Source organism: Staurois parvus, unplaced genomic scaffold (assembly GCF_062004578.1).
Source record: "Staurois parvus isolate SC_StPar_1 unplaced genomic scaffold, SC_StPar_1.0 ptg001302l, whole genome shotgun sequence".
NCBI classification, from domain to species: domain Eukaryota; kingdom Metazoa; phylum Chordata; class Amphibia; order Anura; family Ranidae; genus Staurois; species Staurois parvus.
The window spans coordinates 8408926-8429940 of NW_028319098.1; the positions used below are offsets into that span (position 1 = coordinate 8408926).

Consider the following 21015-nt stretch of genomic DNA (forward strand, 5'->3'; position numbering starts at 1 on the left):
CATTACTGACAACTAGAGATGAGCGAAGTATTCAAAAATTCGATTCGACTGATTCGGCGAATTCGTAGAAAAATTTCGATTCGAGTCGAATATATTCGCTGTGAATTTAACTTAAAAAAGGGTGTTTCTAGGCTTCAGAGAGACTTAATATTAGTGCTGAACACTGTACCTTTAATTTAAATGCCCTTGGAGTCTGCTGGGGAAGAGAAATAATACTGTCAGGCAGTATGACATGCAGATGAGTGCCGTCGATCTTAGAATCACCGCACACTTCACTCATTTGGCCAGTCACGGGGCCAAAACCAGAGTGTGGAGCCACAGTGTGGCGGTGGAGGCAGCAGCAATGGGAGGCCATACAGCACCCTATGACAAAAATGGAAACCACCAGCATTGTGAGGAGACCTGAAAGTGGCACATGGCAGAGTGTGGCGATAGAGACAGCAGCAATGGGAGGCCGTACAGGGACCCATGACACACTCTGGACCTGGCAGCAGCATGAGGAGGCGGTACAGGGGCCCATGGCAGATTACGGGCCTGGCAGCAGCATGAGGAGTCGGTAGGGGGGCCCATGGCAGATTACAGGCCTGGCAGCAGCAATGGGAGGCCGTACAGGGACCCATGACACAATCTGGACGTGGCAGCAGCATGGGGAGGCGGTACAGGGGCCCATGACAGATTACGGGCCTGGCAGCAGCATTTGGAGTCGGTACGGGGGCCCATGACACACTCTGGACCTGGCAGCAGCATGAGGAGGCGGTACAGGGGCGCATGACAGATTACGAGCCTGGCAGCAGCAATTTGGACAGGAGGACGTTCAGTTTCTGCACCGTCTGGTGCGTGCTTGCAAACTGTTGTCTCTTGGAAACGGATTCCAAGAAAGACTGCTGACGGAATCCGTGAAGAGGAGTAGCAGGAGAAGGAGCATCTGAACGAGCGGAATATGCCAACAAGCGACAACAGGGGCCCATGGCAGATTAGGGGCCTGGCAGCAGCTATGGGAGGCCCGTAATCTGCCAGCACCCTATGACAAAAAATGGAACCCACCAGCAGTGTGAGGAGACCTGAAAGTGGCACATGGCAGAGTGTGGCGATGGAGACAGCAGCAATGGGAGGCCGTACAGGGACCCATGACAGACTCTGGACCTGGCAGCAGCATGAGGAGGCGGTATATAGGGGCCTATGGCAGATTAGGGGCCTGGCAGCAGCTATGGGAGGCCCGTAATCTGCCAGCACCCTATGTCAAAAAATTCTACACACCAGCAGTGTGTGAGACCTGAAAGTGGCACATGGCAGAGTGTGGCGATGGAGACAGCAGCAATGGGAGGCCGTACAGGGACCCATGAGAGACTCTGGACTTGGCAGCAGCATGAGGAGGCGGTATAGGGGCCCATGGCAGATTAGGGGCCTGGCAGCAGCTATGGGAGGCCCGTAATCTGCCAGCACCCTATGACAAAAAATGGAACACACCAGCAGTGTGAGGAGACCTGAAAGTGGCACATGTTTGGGGCATGATTCATGGCGGATTTAGTCAGTTGTGTCAGGAACTGGTGGTTTGAAATCCAGACTAATCCACGCCTTATTCATTTTCACAAACGTCAGTCTCTCCACACTTTGGGTGGACAGTCGTGTCCTCCGCGGAGTTACAATACCTCCTGCCGCACTAAACACGCGCTCCGATGCCACGCTACTGGCCGGGCATGACAGCCTTTCAAGGGCAAATTCAGCTAGTTGGGGCCAAAGGTCAAGTTTCGTTGCCCAGTAGTCAAGGGGATTGTCTACCTCGGTTGGCAGGGTGCTGTCCAAGTAGGCCTAAGCCTGTTGTTTGAGGTCCTGCTCCAGGTCCACCTGATGCTGCTGCTGCTGCTGCTGCGGCTGGTTAGTAGTTTCCTCACTGCGCTGGTGAAGAAAGCTACTCATCATCGACTGCAGACTGAGGCAGCCGCTGCTGGTGGAGCTGCCACTGCTCCTACCACCCCACCCCTCCCCTGCTGCCATGGCAGCGGAACGCGAGCGCACAGGGCCCACAGTGTCTGAGGATGGACGTTGGGGCAGACAGGCAGAGACCAGCTGACTACATAGGTGGTTTTTATAGTACGTTATTTTGGCCTCCCTCTCAGCAGGTGTGAAAAAGGCCACCATTTTTGAACGGTAGCGAGGGTCCAACAAGGTGGACAGCCAAAAGTCATCCCTCTGTCTGATGGTTATTATTCGGCTGTCGCTACGCAAGCAAGCGAGCATGCTATGGGCCATTTGTGCCAAGGAATGCGAGGGACTCCCTGCCTCCATCTCCACAGCATACTGCCACGGTGCGTCTGGGTCCTCTGTCTCCTCCTCCTCCTCCTCTACCAGATGCTCCTGCTCCTCCACTCCTGTCCGCTGAGTGGAAAAACCACCCATTTCACTCAATAATTCCTGAGCACCAATGTCCTCCTCTACCTCCTCCTCTTCTTCCTGTCCTGCCCCCACAGGGGTCATGTGGCGTTGAGATCTGTGCGCCACGTCTACCGCACCCTGACCAGCCATTGTTAACAGCATTTGTTCCAGGACGTGCAACAGAGGAATGACGTCGTTCATCCCATAGTCCTGCCGACTCACGAATAGCGTGGCCTCCTCAAAGGGCCTGAGCAAGCGCAGGTGTCACGCATGAGCTGCCAATGGCTGACATCTAAGTTACACAGGGAGTACCTTTATCCGCTTTTAACATCAGGAAATCGGTGATGGCCTTTCGCTGTTCGTAAAGGCGGTCTAACATATGTAGGGTTGAATTCCACCTTGTTGCAACGTCACAGCATGAGGAGTCGGTACGGGGGCCCATGGCAGATTACGTGCCTGGCAGCAGCAATGGGAGGCCCGTAATCTGCCAGCACCCTATGTCAAAAAATTCAACACACCAGCAGTGTGAGGAGACCTGAAAGTGGCACATGGCAGAGTGTGGCTATGGAGACAGCAGCAATAGGAGGCCGTACAGGGACCCATGACACACTCTGGACTTGGCAGCAGCATGAGGAGGCGGTATAGGGGCCCATGGCAGATTAGGGGCCTGGCAGCAGCAATGGGAGGCCCGTAATCTGCCAGCACCCTATGTCAAAAAATTCTACACACCAGCAGTGTGTGAGGAGACCTGAAAGTGGCACATGGCAGAGTGTGGCGATGGAGACAGCAGCAATGGGAGGCCGTACAGGGACCCATGACAGACTCTGGACCTGGCAGCAGCATGAGGAGGCGGTATATAGGGGCCCATGGCAGATTAGGGGCCTGGCAGCAGCTATGGGAGGCCCATAATCTGCCAGCACCCTATGTCAAAAAATTCTACACACCAGCAGTGTGTGAGGAGACCTGAAAGTGGCACATGGCAGAGTGTGGCGATGGAGACAGCAGCAATGGGAGGCCGTACAGGGACCCATGACAGACTCTGGACCTGGCAGCAGCATGAGGAGGCGGTATATAGGGGCCCATGGCAGATTAGGGGCCTGGCAGCAGCTATGGGAGGCCCATAATATGCCAGCACCCTATGTCAAAAAATTCTACACACCAGCAGTGTGTGAGGAGACCTGAAAGTGGCACATGGCAGAGTGTGGCGATGGAGACAGCAGCAATGGGAGGCCGTACAGGGACCCATGAGAGACTCTGGACCTGGCAGCAGCATGAGGAAGCGGTATATAGGGGCCTATGGCAGATTAGGGGCCTGGCAGCAGCTATAGGAGGCCCATAATCTGCCAGCACCCTATGTCAAAAAATTCAACACACCAGCAGTGTGAGGAGACCTGAAAGTGGCACATGGCATGAGACACTGTGGACCTGGCAGCAGCATGAGGAGGCGGTATATAGGGGCCCATGGCAGATTAGGGGCCTGGCAGCAGCTATGGGAGGCCCATAATCTGCCAGCACCCTATGTCAAAAAATTCTACACACCAGCAGTGTGTGAGGAGACCTGAAAGTGGCACATGGCAGAGTGTGGCGATGGAGACAGCAGCAATGGGAGGCCGTACAGGGACCCATGAGAGACTCTGGACCTGGCAGCAGCATGAGGAAGCGGTATATAGGGGCCTATGGCAGATTAGGGGCCTGGCAGCAGCTATGGGAGGCCCGTAATCTGCCAGCACCCTATGTCAAAAAATTCTACACACCAGCAGTGTGTGAGGAGACCTGAAAGTGGCACATGGCAGAGTGTGGCGATGGAGACAGCAGCAATGGGAGGCCGTACAGGGACCCATGAGAGACTCTGGACCTGGCAGCAGCATGAGGAAGCGGTATATAGGGGCCTATGGCAGATTAGGGGCCTGGCAGCAGCTATGGGAGGCCCGTAATCTGCCAGCACCCTATGTCAAAAAATTCTACACACCAGCAGTGTGTGAGGAGACCTGAAAGTGGCACATGGCAGAGTGTGGCGATGGAGACAGCAGCAATGGGAGGCCGTACAGGGACCCATGACAGACTCTGGACCTGGCAGCAGCATGAGGAGGCGGTATATAGGGGCCCATGGCAGATTGGGGGCCTGGCAGCAGCTATGGGAGGCCCATAATCTGCCAGCACCCTATGTCAAAAAATTCTACACACCAGCAGTGTGTGAGGAGACCTGAAAGTGGCACATGGCAGAGTGTGGCGATGGAGACAGCAGCAATGGGAGGCCGTACAGGGACCCATGAGAGACTCTGGACCTGGCAGCAGCATGAGGAAGCGGTATATAGGGGCCTATGGCAGATTAGGGGCCTGGCAGCAGCTATAGGAGGCCCATAATCTGCCAGCACCCTATGTCAAAAAATTCAACACACCAGCAGTGTGTGAGGAGACCTCAAAGTGGCACATGTTTGAGGCATGATTCATGGCGGATTTAGTCAGTTGTGTCAGGAACTGGTGGTTTGAAATCCAGACTAATCCACGCCTGATTCATTTTCACAAACGTGAGTCTCTCCACACTTTGGGTGGACAGTCGTGTCCTCCGCGGAGTTACAATACCTCCTGCCGCACTAAACACGCGCTCCGATGCCACGCTACTGGCCGGGCATGACAGCCTTTCAAGGGCAAATTCAGCTAGTTGGGGCCAAAGGTCAAGTTTCGTTGCCCAGTAGTCAAGGGGATTGTCTACCTCGGTTGGCAGGGTGCTGTCCAAGTAGGCCCAAGCCTGTTGTTTGAGGTCCTGCTCCAGGTCCACCTGATGCTGCTGCTGCTGCTGCGGCTGGTTAGTAGTTTCCTCACTGCGCTGGTGAAGAAAGCTACTCATCATCGACTGCAGACTGAGGCAGCCGCTGCTGGTGGAGCTGCCACTGCTCCTACCACCCCACCCCTCCCCTGCTGCCATGGCAGCGGAACGCGAGCGCACAGGGCCCACAGTGTCTGAGGATGGACGTTGGCGCACAAAGGCAGAGACCAACTGACTACATAGGTGGTTTTTATAGTACGTTATTTTGGCCTCCCTCTCAGCAGGTGTGAAAAAGGCCACCATTTTGGAACGGTAGCGAGGGTCCAACAAGGTGGACAGCCAAAAGTCATCCCTCTGTCTGATGGTTATTATTCGGCTGTCGCTACGCAAGCAACCGAGCATGCTATGGGCCATTTGTGCCAAGGAATGCGAGGGACTCCCTGCCTCCATCTCCACAGCATACTGCCACGGTGCGTCTGGGTCCTCTGTCTCCTCCTCCTCCTCCTCTACCAGATGCTCCTGCTCCTCCACTCCTGTCCGCTGAGTGGAAAAACCACCCATTTCACTCAATAATTCCTGAGCACAAATGTCCTCCTCTACCTCCTCCTCTTCTTCCTGTCCTGCCCCCACAGGGGTCATGTGGCGTTGAGATCTGTGTGCCACGTCTACCGCACCCTGACCAGCCATTGTTAACAGCATTTGTTCAAGGACGTGCAACAGAGGAATGACGTCGTTCATCCCATAGTCCTGCCGACTCACGAATAGCGTGGCCTCCTCAAAGGGCCTGAGCAAGCGGCAGGTGTCACGCATGAGCTGCCAATGGCTGACATCGAAGTTACACAGGGGAGTACCTTTATCCGCTTGTAACATCAGGAAATCGGTGATGGCCTTTCGCTGTTCGTAAAGGCGGTCTAACATGTGTAGGGTTGAATTCCACCTTGTTGCAACGTCGCAGATCAGGCGATGCTGTGGAATTCCGTTCTGCCGCTGCAGCTCAAGGAGGGTGTGCTTTGCGGTGTAGGAACGGCTGAAATGCATGCAAAGTTTACGTGACATTTTAAGGATGTCTTGCAGTGGGATGGTGGATTTTAAGAACCGCTTGACAACCAGATTGAACACGTGAGCCATGCATGGCGCATGGCACAACCTTCCTTGACGCAGAGCAGACACCATGTTCTTTCCGTTGTCGGTCAACATGGTTCCGATTTTCAGTTTGCGCGGAGACAGCCATCTGTCGATTTCTCTGTTCATTACACTCAGAAGTTCCTCCCCTGTGTGACTACGTTCGCCAAGGCATACCAGGTGCAGAACAGCGTGACACCGTTGCGCCCTGCACATGTGATATGCCGGTCGGGTAATGGGACTTGGCACGGGGGTGGCGGCTGAGGACACGGCGGAAGAAGAGGTGGTAGAGGCGGACATCTTTGCCGGACCAAGGACGTGCAAACGTGGAGGCAAAAGCGGCGTGACCTGTCCAAGTTGCTGGTGCGGCTGTGACGGCACCACGTTCACCCAGTGGGCCGTAAATGACATGTACTGTCCCTGACCATAGTTACAGCTCCACACGTCGGCGCTGCCGTGCACTTTGGCAGAGACCGACATGCTCAAAGACTGGCCCACCATGTCTTCTACATGTGAATGCAGGGCTGGCACTGCCTTTTTGGCGAAGAAATGACGGCTTGGCACTCTCCACCGCGGCGCGGCACAAGCCATCATTTCTCTGAAAGGTGCTGAGTCCACCACTTGGAAAGGGAGGGACTGCAGCACCAGCAACTTGGACAGGAGGACGTTCAGCTTTTGCACCGTCGGGTGCGTGCTCGCAAACTGTTGTCTCTTGGAAACGGATTCCAAGAAAGACTGCTGACGGAATCCGTGAAGAGGAGTAGCAGGAGAAGGAGCATCTGAACGAGCGGAAGATGCCAACGAGCGACAACTCCCCTCAGCAGAGGTGTTGGAGCCTTGACTGGCTGATGGAGGGCGATTGACGTCGGGTGACGGAGCAAGTAACGGAGCGGGTGATGGAGCGGGGGCTGGGGCGGGCAGAACCGCCGTATCTTTATCACGGTTTTCCCAGGCCACCAAATGGCGACGCTGCATATGCTGCCGCAACGCTGTAGTCCCAACATGGGCCCCCTGGCCACGCTTGACTTTCTGGCCACATAGTCGACATACGGCTACGTTTACTTCCTCGGGCGGCTTGACGAAAAATTGCCACACCGCCGAGTAGGAAACTTTGCCCCCGATACTCCTCACTGGCTGACTGCTGCTTCCTCCGTGCACACCGGCACCACTACTGGCCGTGGTGGTAGGCTGCAGTGGAGCTGGTGCTCTACTCCGTGGACGTTTGGCTCCACTGACACTGCTGCGACCCTGCTGCTGTCTCCTGGGCAACCCACCGACTGTTTTGCTCGCTGTCAAGCTGCCACCCTCTTCTCCTGATGATGCGGAAGAAATTGCCTGATGACGACGAGGCTGCCAAGTGCGATCAACCTCCTCATCATCAAGTAGGGTCTCCGCCTCACTACTAGCCCCCTCGGCTGCGTCTGGGTCAGGAGACAGACCTGTCTCTAGACCGGCTACCGAGCCACTCTCCTCGCCACTACTTCTTTGCCTGGCTGCTGAAAAGGCGGATGTCTCCCCCCGTTCCTGACCGCCCTCTGTTAGCTCTTCCTCACTGTACAGTGGGGCTGAGCCCACAGCATGCGATACTTCACTTGGTGAGGGAACACCAAAGGACAGGGGCAGGTAGAGGACACGTGATTTCAGTGGGCTTGGTCCCGGGCCATGCCAACTAACGGTTGTGTCTGACGTACCCACCGACCGTTGGCTGTAGGTGTCAGAGGTGACCTGGGAAGAGGAAGACGACCGAGCCAACCAATCGACGACGGCAGGGTTGTCGGTGGAGACACGACCGCTGGATGACACCGGGAGCACTGGCCTCTGGCTGCGAATAGTGCTGCCTCGACCCCTTCCTCTGCTGCCACGTCTGCTCGCTCCTAAAACATTGCCTCCTCTGCCACTCCTCTGCATGTTGTCTGACATACTCTTTAATTAAACGATTATGTGTCCCTGAGTAACAATTCTGTGTCCCTGAGTAACAATTCTGTGTCTGTGCGAGTAACAATTCTGTGGCCCTAAGTAACAGTTCTGTGGCCCTCAGTAACAATTCTGTGTCCCTGATTAACGTTTCTGTGGCCCCAAGTAACAGTTCTGTGGCCCTCAGTAACAATTCTGTGTCTGTGCGAGTAACAATTCTGTGTCTGTGCGAGTAACAATTCTGTGGCCCTAAGTAAAGTTTCTGTGGCCCTAAGTAACAATTCTCTGGCACTCAGTAACAATTCTGTCTGTCCCTGAGTAACAATTCTCTGGCACTCAGTAACAATTCTGTCTGTCCCTGAGTAAAAATTCTGTGGCCCTAAATAAAGTTTCTGGGGCCCTGAGTAACAATTATCTGGCACTCAGTAACAATTCTGTCTGTCCCTGAGTAACAATTCTCTGGCACTCAGTAACAATTCTGTCTGTCCCTGAGTAAAAATTCTCTGGCCCTAAGTAAAGTTTCTGTGGCCCTGAGTAACAATTCTCTGGCACTCCGTAACAATTCTGTCTGTCCCTGAGTAACAATTCTCTGGCACTCAGTAACAATTCTGTCTGTCCCTGAGTAAAAATTCTGTGGCCCTAATTAAAGTTTCTGTGGCTCTAAGTAACAATTCTCTGGCACTCAGTAACAATTCTGTCTGTCCCTGAGTAACAATTCTCTGGCACTCGGTAACAATTCTGTCTGTCCCTGAGTAACAATTCTCTGGCACTCAGTAACAATTCTGTCTGTCCCTGAGTAAAAATTCTGTGGCCCTAATTAAAGTTTCTTTGGCCCTAAGTAACAATTCTCTGGCACTCAGTAACAATTCTGTCTGTCCCTGAGTAACAATTCTCTGGCACTCCGTAACAATTCTGTCTGTCCCTGAGTAACAATTCTCTGGCACTCAGTAACAATTCTGTCTGTCCCTGAGTAAAAATTCTGTGGCCCTAAGTAAAGTTTCTGTGGCCCTGAGTAACAATTCTCTGGCACTCCGTAACAATTCTGTCTGTCCCTGAGTATGAATTCCGTGGCCCTAACTAGCGTTTCTTTGTCCCTAAGTAACAGTTCTGTGGCCCTGAGTAACAATTCTGTGTCTGTGCGAGTAACAATTCTGTGGCCCTAAGTAACAGTTCTGTGGCCCTCAGTAACAGTTCTGTGTCTGTGCGAGTAACAATTCTGTGGCCCTAAGTAAAGTTTCTGTGGCCCTCAGTAACAGTTCTGTGTCTGTGCGAGTAACAATTCTGTGTCTGTGCGAGTAACAATTCTGTGGCCCTAAGTAAAGTTTCTGTGGCCCTAAGTAACAATTCTCTGGCACTCAGTAACAATTCTGTCTGTCCCTGAGTAACAATTCTCTGGCACTCAGTAACAATTCTGTCTGTCCCTGAGTAAAAATTCTGTGGCCCTAAGTAAAGTTTCTGTGGCCCTGAGTAACAATTCTCTGGCACTCCGTAACAATTCTGTCTGTCCCTGAGTAACAATTCTCTGGCACTCAGTAACAATTCTGTCTGTCCCTGAGTAAAAATTCTGTGGCCCTAAGTAAAGTTTCTGTGGCCCAGAGTAACAATTCTCTGGCACTCCGTAACAATTCTGTCTGTCCCTGAGTATGAATTCTGTGGCCCTAACTAGCGTTTCTTTGTCCCTAAGTAACAGTTCTGTGGCCCTGAGTAACAATTCTGTGTCTGTGCGAGTAACAATTCTGTGGCCCTAAGTAACAGTTCTGTGGCCCTCAGTAACAGTTCTGTGTCTGTGCGAGTAACAATTCTGTGTCTGTGCGAGTAACAATTCTGTGGCCCTAAGTAACAGTTCTGTGGCCTTCAGTAACAATTCTGTGTCTGTGCGAGTAACAATTCTGTGTCTGTGCGAGTAACAATTCTGTGGCCCTAAGTAAAGTTTCTGTGGCCCTAAGTAACAATTCTCTGGCACTCAGTAACAATTCTGTCTGTCCCTGAGTAACAATTCTCTGGCACTCAGTAACAATTCTGTCTGTCCCTGAGTAAAAATTCTGTGGCCCTAAGTAAAGTTTCTGGGGCCCTGAGTAACAATTCTCTGGCACTCAGTAACAATTCTGTCTGTCCCTGAGTAACAATTCTCTGGCACTCAGTAACAATTCTGTCTGTCCCTGAGTAAAAATTCTGTGGCCCTAAGTAAAGTTTCTGTGGCCCTAAGTAACAATTCTCTGGCACTCAGTAACAATTCTGTCTGTCCCTGAGTAACAATTCTCTGGCACTCAGTAACAATTCTGTCTGTCCCTGAGTAAAAATTCTGTGGCCCTAATTAAAGTTTCTGTGGCCCTAAGTAACAATTCTCTGGCACTCAGTAACAATTCTGTCTGTCCCTGAGTAACAATTCTCTGGCACTCAGTAACAATTCTGTCTGTCCCTGAGTAACAATTCTCTGGCACTCAGTAACAATTCTGTCTGTCCCTGAGTAAAAATTCTGTGGCCCTAAGTAAAGTTTCTATGGCCCTGAGTAACAATTCTCTGGCACTCCGTAACAATTCTGTCTGTCCCTGAGTAACAATTCTCTGGCACTCAGTAACAATTCTGTCTGTCCCTGAGTAAAAATTCTGTGGCCCTAAGTAAAGTTTCTGTGGCCCTGAGTAACAATTCTCTGGCACTCCGTAACAATTCTGTCTGTCCCTGAGTAACAATTCTCTGGCACTCAGTAACAATTCTGTCTGTCCCTGAGTAAAAATTCTGTGGCCCTAAGTAAAGTTTCTGTGGCCCAGAGTAACAATTCTCTGGCACTCCGTAACAATTCTGTCTGTCCCTGAGTATGAATTCTGTGGCCCTAACTAGCGTTTCTTTGTCCCTAAGTAACAGTTCTGTGGCCCTGAGTAACAATTCTGTGTCTGTGCGAGTAACAATTCTGTGGCCCTAAGTAACAGTTCTGTGGCCCTCAGTAACAGTTCTGTGTCTGTGCGAGTAACAATTCTGTGTCTGTGCGAGTAACAATTCTGTGGCCCTAAGTAATAGTTCTGTGGCCTTCAGTAACAATTCTGTGTCTGTGCGAGTAACAATTCTGTGTCTGTGCGAGTAACAATTCTGTGGCCCTAAGTAAAGTTTCTGTGGCCCTAAGTAACAATTCTCTGGCACTCAGTAACAATTCTGTCTGTCCCTGAGTAACAATTCTCTGGCACTCAGTAACAATTCTGTCTGTCCCTGAGTAAAAATTCTGTGGCCCTAAGTAAAGTTTCTGTGGCCCTAAGTAACAATTCTCTGGCACTCAGTAACAATTCTGTCTGTCCCTGAGTAACAATTCTCTGGCACTGAGTAACAATTCTGTCTGTCCCTGAGTAAAAATTCTGTGGCCCTAATTAAAGTTTCTGTGGCCCTAAGTAACAATTCTCTGGCACTCAGTAACAATTCTGTCTGTCCCTGAGTAACAATTCTCTGGCACTCAGTAACAATTCTGTCTGTCCCTGAGTAACAATTCTGTGGCCCTAATAACGTTTCTGTGGCCCTAAGTAACAATTCTCTGGCACTGAGTAACAATTCTGTCTGTCCCTGATTATGAATTCTGTGGCCCTAACTAGCGTTTCTTTGTCCCTAAATAACGATTCTGTGGCCCTCATTAACAAGTCTGTGTCCCTGAGTAATGGTTCTCTGTCCCTAAGTAACTTTTCTCTGTCCCCAATTATCGTTTCTGTGGCCCTAACTCTGTCCCTGTCCCTAGTACAGAGCGGTCTGCCTCTGTTCAATAACTGCAGGCAAATGAAGAATTCCAAAATGGCCGCTATTTATAGCTCGACCATTACACAGTGCTGGCTGGCTGGCTGCTGATAGGCTGATGCGATCACATGTAGTTGAGGAATGCATTATGGGTCAGCGCGCCTTGTCTGCGCGCCTTCCCAGACATCCCCGCTCCGTCGCCGCACATGTCAGCCGCCATTTTCTGAAAAATTTCGATTCGCGCGTCCGAATTAGGCTATTTTTCGGATTCGGCACGAATCGAAATTTTTCCGATATTCGACTCGAATTCCACTTCGGATACTTCGATTCGCTCATCTCTACTGACAACGATTTTGCCCAAGCTTTCTTCATTCACTAAGCTAACTAAACAATCTTTTTAATTAAGTGAACAGTCTTTCTTGCTTCAAATTAACCACAATGTTTCCCTATACTTAAAATATATGCTTTTCATAGAGCAGTATTAAACCCAAAACCAAAAAATTGAATGTATTTCAGCCTACTAATCCTTAGATGGTGGTAGCTGCATTAGTTTCCTTTTTTTCTCCCCTCTGTATTCACCTGGTGATCTGGCCAGCAATACCCTTACTGTCATTGAGTGCCCCCCCTCCCACTCTGGGTGAAGGAGCAGCAAAAACACCTGTGGAAAATAGTATTGTCTGTCTGGGAGATTGTCGAATGTTAGATGCACTAGCAGATTTACATCCAATTTACATTCCAGCTATCACTTTTTCATCAGTTACAGCAACAGCTTTTTTTTCTTTTGGGATAAAGGTTTTTAATAAATAAAAGCTGATCTTTGCAAGCACCCCTCTCAGTGGTAAATGGTTTGTCTCAACCCTGCTACTACTACATCTGCAGGACAGCTTGTTCTGTTGAAAAATAATAGACTTACTGCCTAGATCACCAGGCAGTAAGGGAAGGGCAATAAAAGGGAAAAAAGAAAACTTATGCAGTCACCACATATAAAAGTTGGTAAACTGTAGTATAATAAATGGTTGACTTTGGGTTTAATACCGCTTTAATACTAAAAAGGATAGCAAAATGAGATTTAAAAATATTTTGAACAAATGTTATAGATAACTGCTTAATGTTCTTTCATTTTACATTTCCAAAATGTCTATAATAAAGTATAAAGGAATTACAGTGTAAGGATTTTTCTTATTTGAATTGCATTGTTAACTTTGAATGTCTTGTTGATTCAGTGAAGCCTAATCTTATTTATTTACACATTTCTTACCTGGTCATCCAGAGGAAGCTCACAGAAAGCAGGAATGTATTTTGCCCACTCCACCAAGACCAGCAGTTGCTGCTTCATGGATTCACAAATATCAGTAACACTGGCAATTTTCTTTGTATTTATGTCAGTACTTGTACCAGTACTTGGGGCAGTGATCTAACAATGTTAAAAACAGAAAGAAAATGAATAGACTATATTAAAAACACAGTTCTCATAAAGAATTACCTGCGCCTTACCCTGTTTTTTAAACAAAAACCACAGAAGCAATCATGCAAATAATTGAAAACGCTGCTGGCTTTATGGATTCTCTTTCAACATGCAAATAGATGGAGCCTGCTCCCACTTCACAGTATTACTACAGAGCGTGTGAAAGCTAATGGTAACTTTTATTGTATACATTTCCGGATACACACTAATGAACACATATGAATAATAATAATATTATTATTATGATAGATAGATAGATAGATAGATAGATAGATAGATAGATAGATAGATAGATAGATAATGTATCCATAACAGAGACCCTGCCTGTGGAGCATAAATGGTCCCAACTGCATTTACAAAGATATGCAGAAGTATTTCAAATCTACACTTGATGTACGATTGAAAACATTATTGATTGGGATTAGAGAAAATCTTTTACACAGTAAAACACTTGTGTAAGTGGACTCCGATTGAAGCAGCTATGACTGCTGAGAAGCATAGGCATAACGTGATCCATTATGTAACCTACTATGATGACATTGCCTGAAAAATTACACCAAACTACTTTATGTGTTGCAAAGGGCAAGGCCACAGCTTTATTGGGTCAAAAAGCATATCTGAATCTACAAGTACCGCAAACCAACACATTTACAACTACTAAAATGCAGTCACAGATGTTCCATGAGTATCCACTAAAGAGCCCCCTGCCTGTCTTAGCCTTAAGACAAATGTCGACCCTATCTTTGACCTCTGTATGGGTAACTGTGCCAATTAAACTGAGATAATAAAAAAAGGGCTGGCGGACACACTGAACACACTTAGTAGCTTCCCTTCTCCTAAGTGATTAGGCAGAAACAGGGGCGAACTGACCATTTGGAAACTCGAGCACTGCCCAAGGGCTCTGGGTCAGTAGGGGGCCCCATGAGATGCTCCTTTTCCATAGGCTTTTTTGAGTTCATACAAGGACACAGGGGCCCCATGATCCCCTATTGCCCGGGGGCCCCATGAGTTGTCAGTCCGCCCCTGGGCAGAAATATTCATTGACATACCACAAACTTGAATGTTCAACCATAAGGGTTTATGAAGGACATTCTGGCCAACCAGTCAGGTCAGAAAGTAAAACTTATTAATGGTTTTTGATTTACTAAGATGTCATATTCATTTTGCAATTTGAAGGTTTACCTAGCCTTAATTGTTCAATCAGGTAAATCAAACATTTTGTCTTTTGCTAGTTTAAAATTTTCATGATTGTGTATTAAAATTGAAGACAGCTTCATCTTTTTCCCCAATAAAAGTGGACATTATTGTTGGTAAATGAACACTCTCTACTCCTCAGGTAATTAATGCTTTGAAACCAAGTTCCCAGCTCTCCTACCTGCTGTGATATGCCCTCCAGACTAATTAAATGTAAATTAGTAAACTGCTAACATTGTTTAAGTACCTACCAGGGGCGGACTGACAACTCATGTGGCCCCCGGGCAATAGGGGATCATGGGGCCCCTATGTCTTTGCCCAAACTCAAAAAAGCCTATGAAAAAGGTACCAGGGGCATCTCATGGGGCTCCCTACTGACCCTGGGCAGTGCCTGAGTTTCCAAATGGTCAGTCCGCCCCTGGTACCTACATATACCCCTGGATGGGACAGAAGCCTAACGGGGTCATTTATAATGGAGAGTGAATATTGCTATCCACTCTCTGCTATAAATCTGCTAGGTTGCTCCATAAAGTAGCCTACATTTTGCAGCCTAGTCATAAAATGAAGCCTGCAATAACTCATAGAGTTCTCTTTGATTATCACCTCAAAAAGAGCTTCATAATTGGAAGTGTGACCAGGTGCATGACTTTGACAGTTCACCTGACCAACTTTTTTTTATTTTAGTATCCTTCATTCCTTTTAATTGCATTGCTCTTTATAATAGGGTGACCTGGCGTCTCCAGTTTCTAAAGATGTTTCCCAGTTTTATTACTGTTCTAATTTTATTGCTACAGACATTTATATAGTGTTGACAATTTACGCAGCACTTTACATAGACATTAAGATCAGTCTCTGCCTTCAAGGAGCTTACATACATACTAGGGCCAAATGGGAAATTAGCGCAGTAGCGGGTTGTGCTTGACCCTCCTGGATAAGTTAGAGCACGGTGAAAAAGGCATGGCACAACAGCAGGAACTTGGTGAGACAAGTTTTGCTTTATTTACAAGGTCTGTAATTATGTGCAGATATCCAAAACAGCAAAAGTAAAACAAAAACAGAAAATAAAGTCTTGCCACGTTGGGCATCTAACTGCAAACACAGGATCCTAACTACTCATCTGGATACAGCCTACCACTGCTCAGACACATGACGTTCACACAGACTATCTCAAAGTCTATAGTCACGCAGACTCACTCTCACCACAAAAAAACCTAAAAGGGGTTGTCCGAGTTATGTAAAAAAAATATAGCACTGTAAATCTGATGGTCAGCAATATATACATAAGCTAAGCAAGTTTTAGGGGAAAAAAATTCTATTTCATTTCCCTAGTTCTCTTCTGGCCCTTTGTTGTTATTTGCAGGTAAACAATCTCTGCCCCTCCCCACCTGCAAAGGGGGTGAATACAAGTGCTGCTCTGAGTGACATGTCTGACTACTGGGATACTCAGCAGCATGCTGTATGTGTAAGCCTCAGCCCTGAGTCTGTGCTTCTAATGGTAGAAGGGGTTAATCTTTCCTGAAGAATCTAGTGGGTGGGATACCAAATACCCTTGTTTTCTGTGTCTATGGGACAGTCGAGACTGGCAAAATCACTGGACCAAGAAGAGTTGGCAGCCAAGGGTGAAAAAAATGTCCTCCGAGAAACTTTGGTACCTTCCCATAAAGTACTTCTACCACCTCTCCACATAAAATTGGGATTGATGAAGCAATTCGTAAAATCACTTCCAAGAGATGGAGAATGCTTCAAATACTTGGTCACCAAGTTTCCAGGCCTCTCGGAGGCAAAATTGAAGGAAGGTGTGTTCGTCGGACCAGACATTTGAAGGCTTATAGTTGATCAAGAGTTTGTCAATACCATGACGGATCCTCAAAAAGAAGGCTGGATTGCATTTAAAGAAGTCGTACAGAAATTTTTAGGCAATAACAAAGATCCTCACTACAAAAAGATTGTCGGACGAATGCTGAAAGCATTTCAAGCTTTAGGTTGCCTGATGAGTTTGAAAGTGCAAATACCTCCAGTCCCACCATGACTATTTTCCTGAAAATGTGGGAGCTGTGAGTGAGGAACAAGGTGAACGATTCCACCAAGACATTAAAGAGATGGAAAGGAAATACCAGGGAAAATGGAGCATTACAATGATGGCAGACTACTGTTGGATGCTTCAGAGAGACATTCCAGATGCTACTCACAAGTGTAAATGCACCAAGAGGAGCCTCACAGGGAAGAAGATTCAAGTTTAGTGTGTGTGGGTGAGCTCATTTCAGTTCAAAAAAGGATTTTCATGAAAAAATTGTAAAAACTTTAATTTTATAAGTCTATTTCCATTTATTTTGAGTTATTGCCTTATTTAACATAGTTTCCTAAATTGTCAGGAAATGTGATGTCCTATGACACAATGGAGGTCATTTTCGGATTCAGCGCACCAAAAAACATAAAGATTATGTGGAATAACCCGTGGAATAACCAAAACAGCTCTTGAAAAAAAATTTATTGCAGACCTGTGTTATTGTTCTATGTACAATCCTTGTTTAATTGATTACATGTAATATTCTAATTTTCTGAGATTGTGGATTTGGGGTTTTCATGAGCTGTAAGCCATAATCATCACAATTATGACAAATCACAGCTTGAACTACCTTGCTTTGCATGTAATGAGTCTATCTCATATATTATTTTCACCTTTTAAGTTGCATTACTGAAATAAATGAACTTTTGCACGATATTCTAATTTTTGGCGTTTCACCTATATACACATATATACACACATACACATACACACACATATACGGTATATACACACACATATATATATATATATATATATATATATACATACACATACATACACACACACACAGATTTTTTTTTAATATTATTTGTAAAAAGGCATAGATTTTTATTTGTAACTAGGCGTAGCTTGTATTATTTGTAACAAGGAATAGAGAAGAATACTTTGAAAATGAGACTTAACTTCTTAACTTAGTGTGCATAGAAATAAATGTTCCTCCCCAACTGCCTTCAAATAACATAGTAATGATAGAAATAATAATAATAATAGTAGTATATGATATACATTTATCATTAAGGTATAGACTGCTACTATGTTTACCTCTAGTGCAATACCAGCAAACAAAATGCAGATTAACTTCACAAAAGTCACATGAAACTTTTATGACAGTTCCAAGGTGTTTTTATTTTCAATGACCTTGAAGGTCAGCAAAGGAAAGCTTATTAAACTTTAACAAGGTAGACCTATATAGGCAAAAAAAATATTTAAAATCAAAGAGTGAATTGTTTCTTTTTATTTCTGTGGTGAAAGAAATTATTTACCTAATTTGTGTTTTTTAATAAAGAATTTCAAATATTCAAAATAAAGCAAGCTCCTCCTCAAGCAACATTGGCCAAGATTAATATAGTATCACATGTCAATGCAATAGAATAAATAAAAGTTTTACATTTTTTAAGCAGTAAAGGCTTTGCTGGACTACATTATCAAATATAAAGATAAGCAGGTAAAGGAATGTCCATTTTGCCATATTAGTTCACCAACAAAAAGGAGTCCAAAGAACCACTTATCAATTCATTAAGGCTGGCCATAGATAAATCAGTTGGAGGAGTATGCTGAGGAGTGTTAAATAGGGATGAGCCAAATGTACCTGGGCAGTGATTGAGGGAGGTTCGCAGAACATGACTAAAGTACAGGTGCCAAATCAGAACCCCACTAAAGTCAATGGCAGCTGAACGCTAAAAAACAGAAATGGCCATTTTCTGGGCTAATTGTCAAACAAATGGCATGGTTGGGAACTGCCTTGGGGAACATGTACCAGGTAAGTCCAAGATACATTAAAGCCTGTTGAGAACTCCACTAGAGGTCTTTTCACATGGCAATTTTATGACAGGCCTTAATTAGAAGTTTCTTGAGGCTGTACAAACGTATTGTTCATTCAACTTACGCTGGATCTGCTTAAGCTGGTTGTTACAGTACGGAGGTTAAATGGAATGTGACAGTGCTCTGCCTGGTCATGGTCATAATCTGGTCATTTTGACACAGACTTGTGAATTTTGGAAAAGGGATGGTGGCAATGTGTACTGTGTGAAACATCATTCTCTCCACTCAGTATGGGGCTCATCAGACCTTATTATCGTAACATACATTCCATTTACAATATAATTTTCTGTACCTGACGAGACAAAGCTTCTGCTTGTGCCAGTGTATTAATGGATGTGATATTGCTTCCTTCAAATCCACTTTTTCTTGTGCTTATTCGGTCTCTTTCATTCTGAACAGCTGATTGGTTTAGAAAATTATAAAAATATGAGAAACAAAAGTATGCATTTTAAAAAATTTGTAGACTGTAACTATGGCATGGTTTGAAACTGGAAAAGGGAAAAATGGACAGGGATACAATTTTTGTCACTATTGTCATTGTTGCTGTCATTATTATGACCCAGTTGTTACCCACGTATTATAACTAGAGATGAGCGAATTATTCAAAAATTCGATTCGGCTGATTCGCCGAATTTGTGGAATAAATTTGATTTGATGCGAATTTATTCGCTGCAAATTTAACTTATTAAAAGGGTTTCTAGGCTTCAGAGAGCCTTTATATTAGTGCAGAACACTGTACCTTTAATTTAAATGCCCTTGGAGTCTGCTGGGGAAGAGAAATAATACTGTCAGTCAGTATGACATGCAGATGAGTGCCGTCGATCTTAGAATCACCGCACACTTCACTCATTTGGGCAGTCACGGGGCCAAAACCAGAGTGTGGAGCCACAGTGTGGCGGTGGAGGCAGCAGCAATGGGAGGCCATACAGCACCCTATGACAAAATGGAACCCACCAGCAGTGTGAGGAGACCTGAAAGTGGCACATGGCAGAGTGTAACGATGGAGACAGCAGCAATGGGAGGCCGTACAGGGACCCATGACACACTCTGGACCTGGCAGCAGCATGAGGAGGCGGTACAGGGGCCCATGGCAAGAAGAAGAAGAAGAAGAAGTAGGATGAGGATGAAGAAGAAGAAGAAGAAGAAGAAGAAGAAGTAGGATGAGGATGAAGAAGAAGAAGAAGAAGAAGAAGTAGGATGAGGATGAAGAAGAAGAAGAAGTAGGATGAAGAAGAAGAAGAAGTAGGATGAGGATGAAGAAGAAGAAGAAGAAGAAGAAGAAGTAGTAGGATGAGGATGAAGAAGAAGAAGAAGAAGAAGAAGTAGGATGAGGATGAAGAAGAAGAAGAAGAAGAAGAAGAAGAAGAAGAAGAAGAAGTAGTAGGATGAGGATGAAGAAGAAGAAGAAGAAGAAGAAGAAGTAGGATGAGGATGAAGAAGAAGAAGAAGAAGAAGGATGAGGATGAGGATGAAGAAGAAGAAGAAGAAGAAGGATGAGGATGAAGAAGAAGAAGAAGAAGAAGAAGAAGAAGGATGAGGATGAAGAAGAAGAAGAAGAAGAAGAAGTAGGATGAGGATGAAGAAGAAGAAGAAGAAGAAGAAGAAGTAGGATGAGGATGAAGAAGAAGAAGAAGAAGAAGTAGGATGAGGATGAAGAAGAAGAAGTAGGATGAGGATGAAGAAGAAGAAGAAGTAGGATGAGGATGAAGAAGAAGAAGAAGAAGTAGTAGGATGAGGATGAGGATGAAGAAGAAGAAGTAGGATGAGGATGAGGATGAAGAAGAAGAAGAAGAAGTAGGATGAGGATGAAGAAGAAGAAGAAGTAGGATGAGGAAGAAGAAGAGGAAGAAGTAGGATGAGGATGAAGAAGAAGAAGAAGTAGGATGAGGATGAAGAAGAAGAAGAAGAAGAAGAAGAAGTAGGATGAGGATGATGAAGAAGAAGAAGTAGGATGAGGATGAAGAAGAAGAAGAAGAAGTAGGATGAGGATGAAGAAGAAGTAGGATGAGGATGAAGAAGAAGAAGAAGAAGAAGAAGGATGAGGATGAAGAAGAAGAAGAAGTAGGATGAGGATGAAGAAGAAGAAGAAGAAGAAGAAGTAGTAGGATGAGGATGAAGAAGAAGAAGAAGCAGAAGAAGAAGAAGTAGGATGAGGATGAAGAAGAAGAAGTAGGATGAGGATGAAGAAGAAGAAGAAGAAGAAGAAGAAGTAGGATGAGGATGAAGAAGAAGAAGAAGAAGAAGTAGGATGAGGATGAAGAAGAAGAAGAAGAAGTAGGATGAGGATGAAGAAGAAGAAGAAGAAGGATGAGGATGAAGAAGAAGAAGAAGAAGTAGTAGGATGAGGATGAAGAAGAAGTAGGATGAGGATGAAGAAGAAGAAGAAGAAGAAGAAGAAGAAGAAGGATGAGGATGAAGAAGAAGAAGAAGAAGAAGAAGAAGTAGGATGAGGATGAAGAAGAAGAAGAAGAAGAAGTAGGATGAGGATGAAGAAGAATTCCATTCCAGCAAAAAGTGTATCTGCAGAGAGCTCCGCTATTTCTGACAGTTCTCTGACAGTTCCTTCACATTTACAGCGGT

The 21015-nt window shown here is 46.2% G+C and overlaps 1 protein-coding gene across 3 annotated transcripts in view; it reads right to left on the reverse strand.

The window, feature by feature from the left end:
• Positions 1–21015, reverse strand: part of HNF4G (hepatocyte nuclear factor 4 gamma) — a 160817-nt gene that overhangs the window by 14266 nt on the left and 125536 nt on the right. For all 3 annotated transcript variants that reach the window (XM_089661063.1, XM_089661062.1, XM_089661061.1), the window contains exons 4-5: positions 18728–18834; positions 13146–13301 (exon numbers count right to left, since the gene is read on the reverse strand). In XM_089661063.1, the coding sequence (XP_089517189.1) occupies positions 13146–13301; positions 18728–18834 (263 nt within the window). The remainder of the gene's footprint in view (positions 1–13145; positions 13302–18727; positions 18835–21015) is intronic.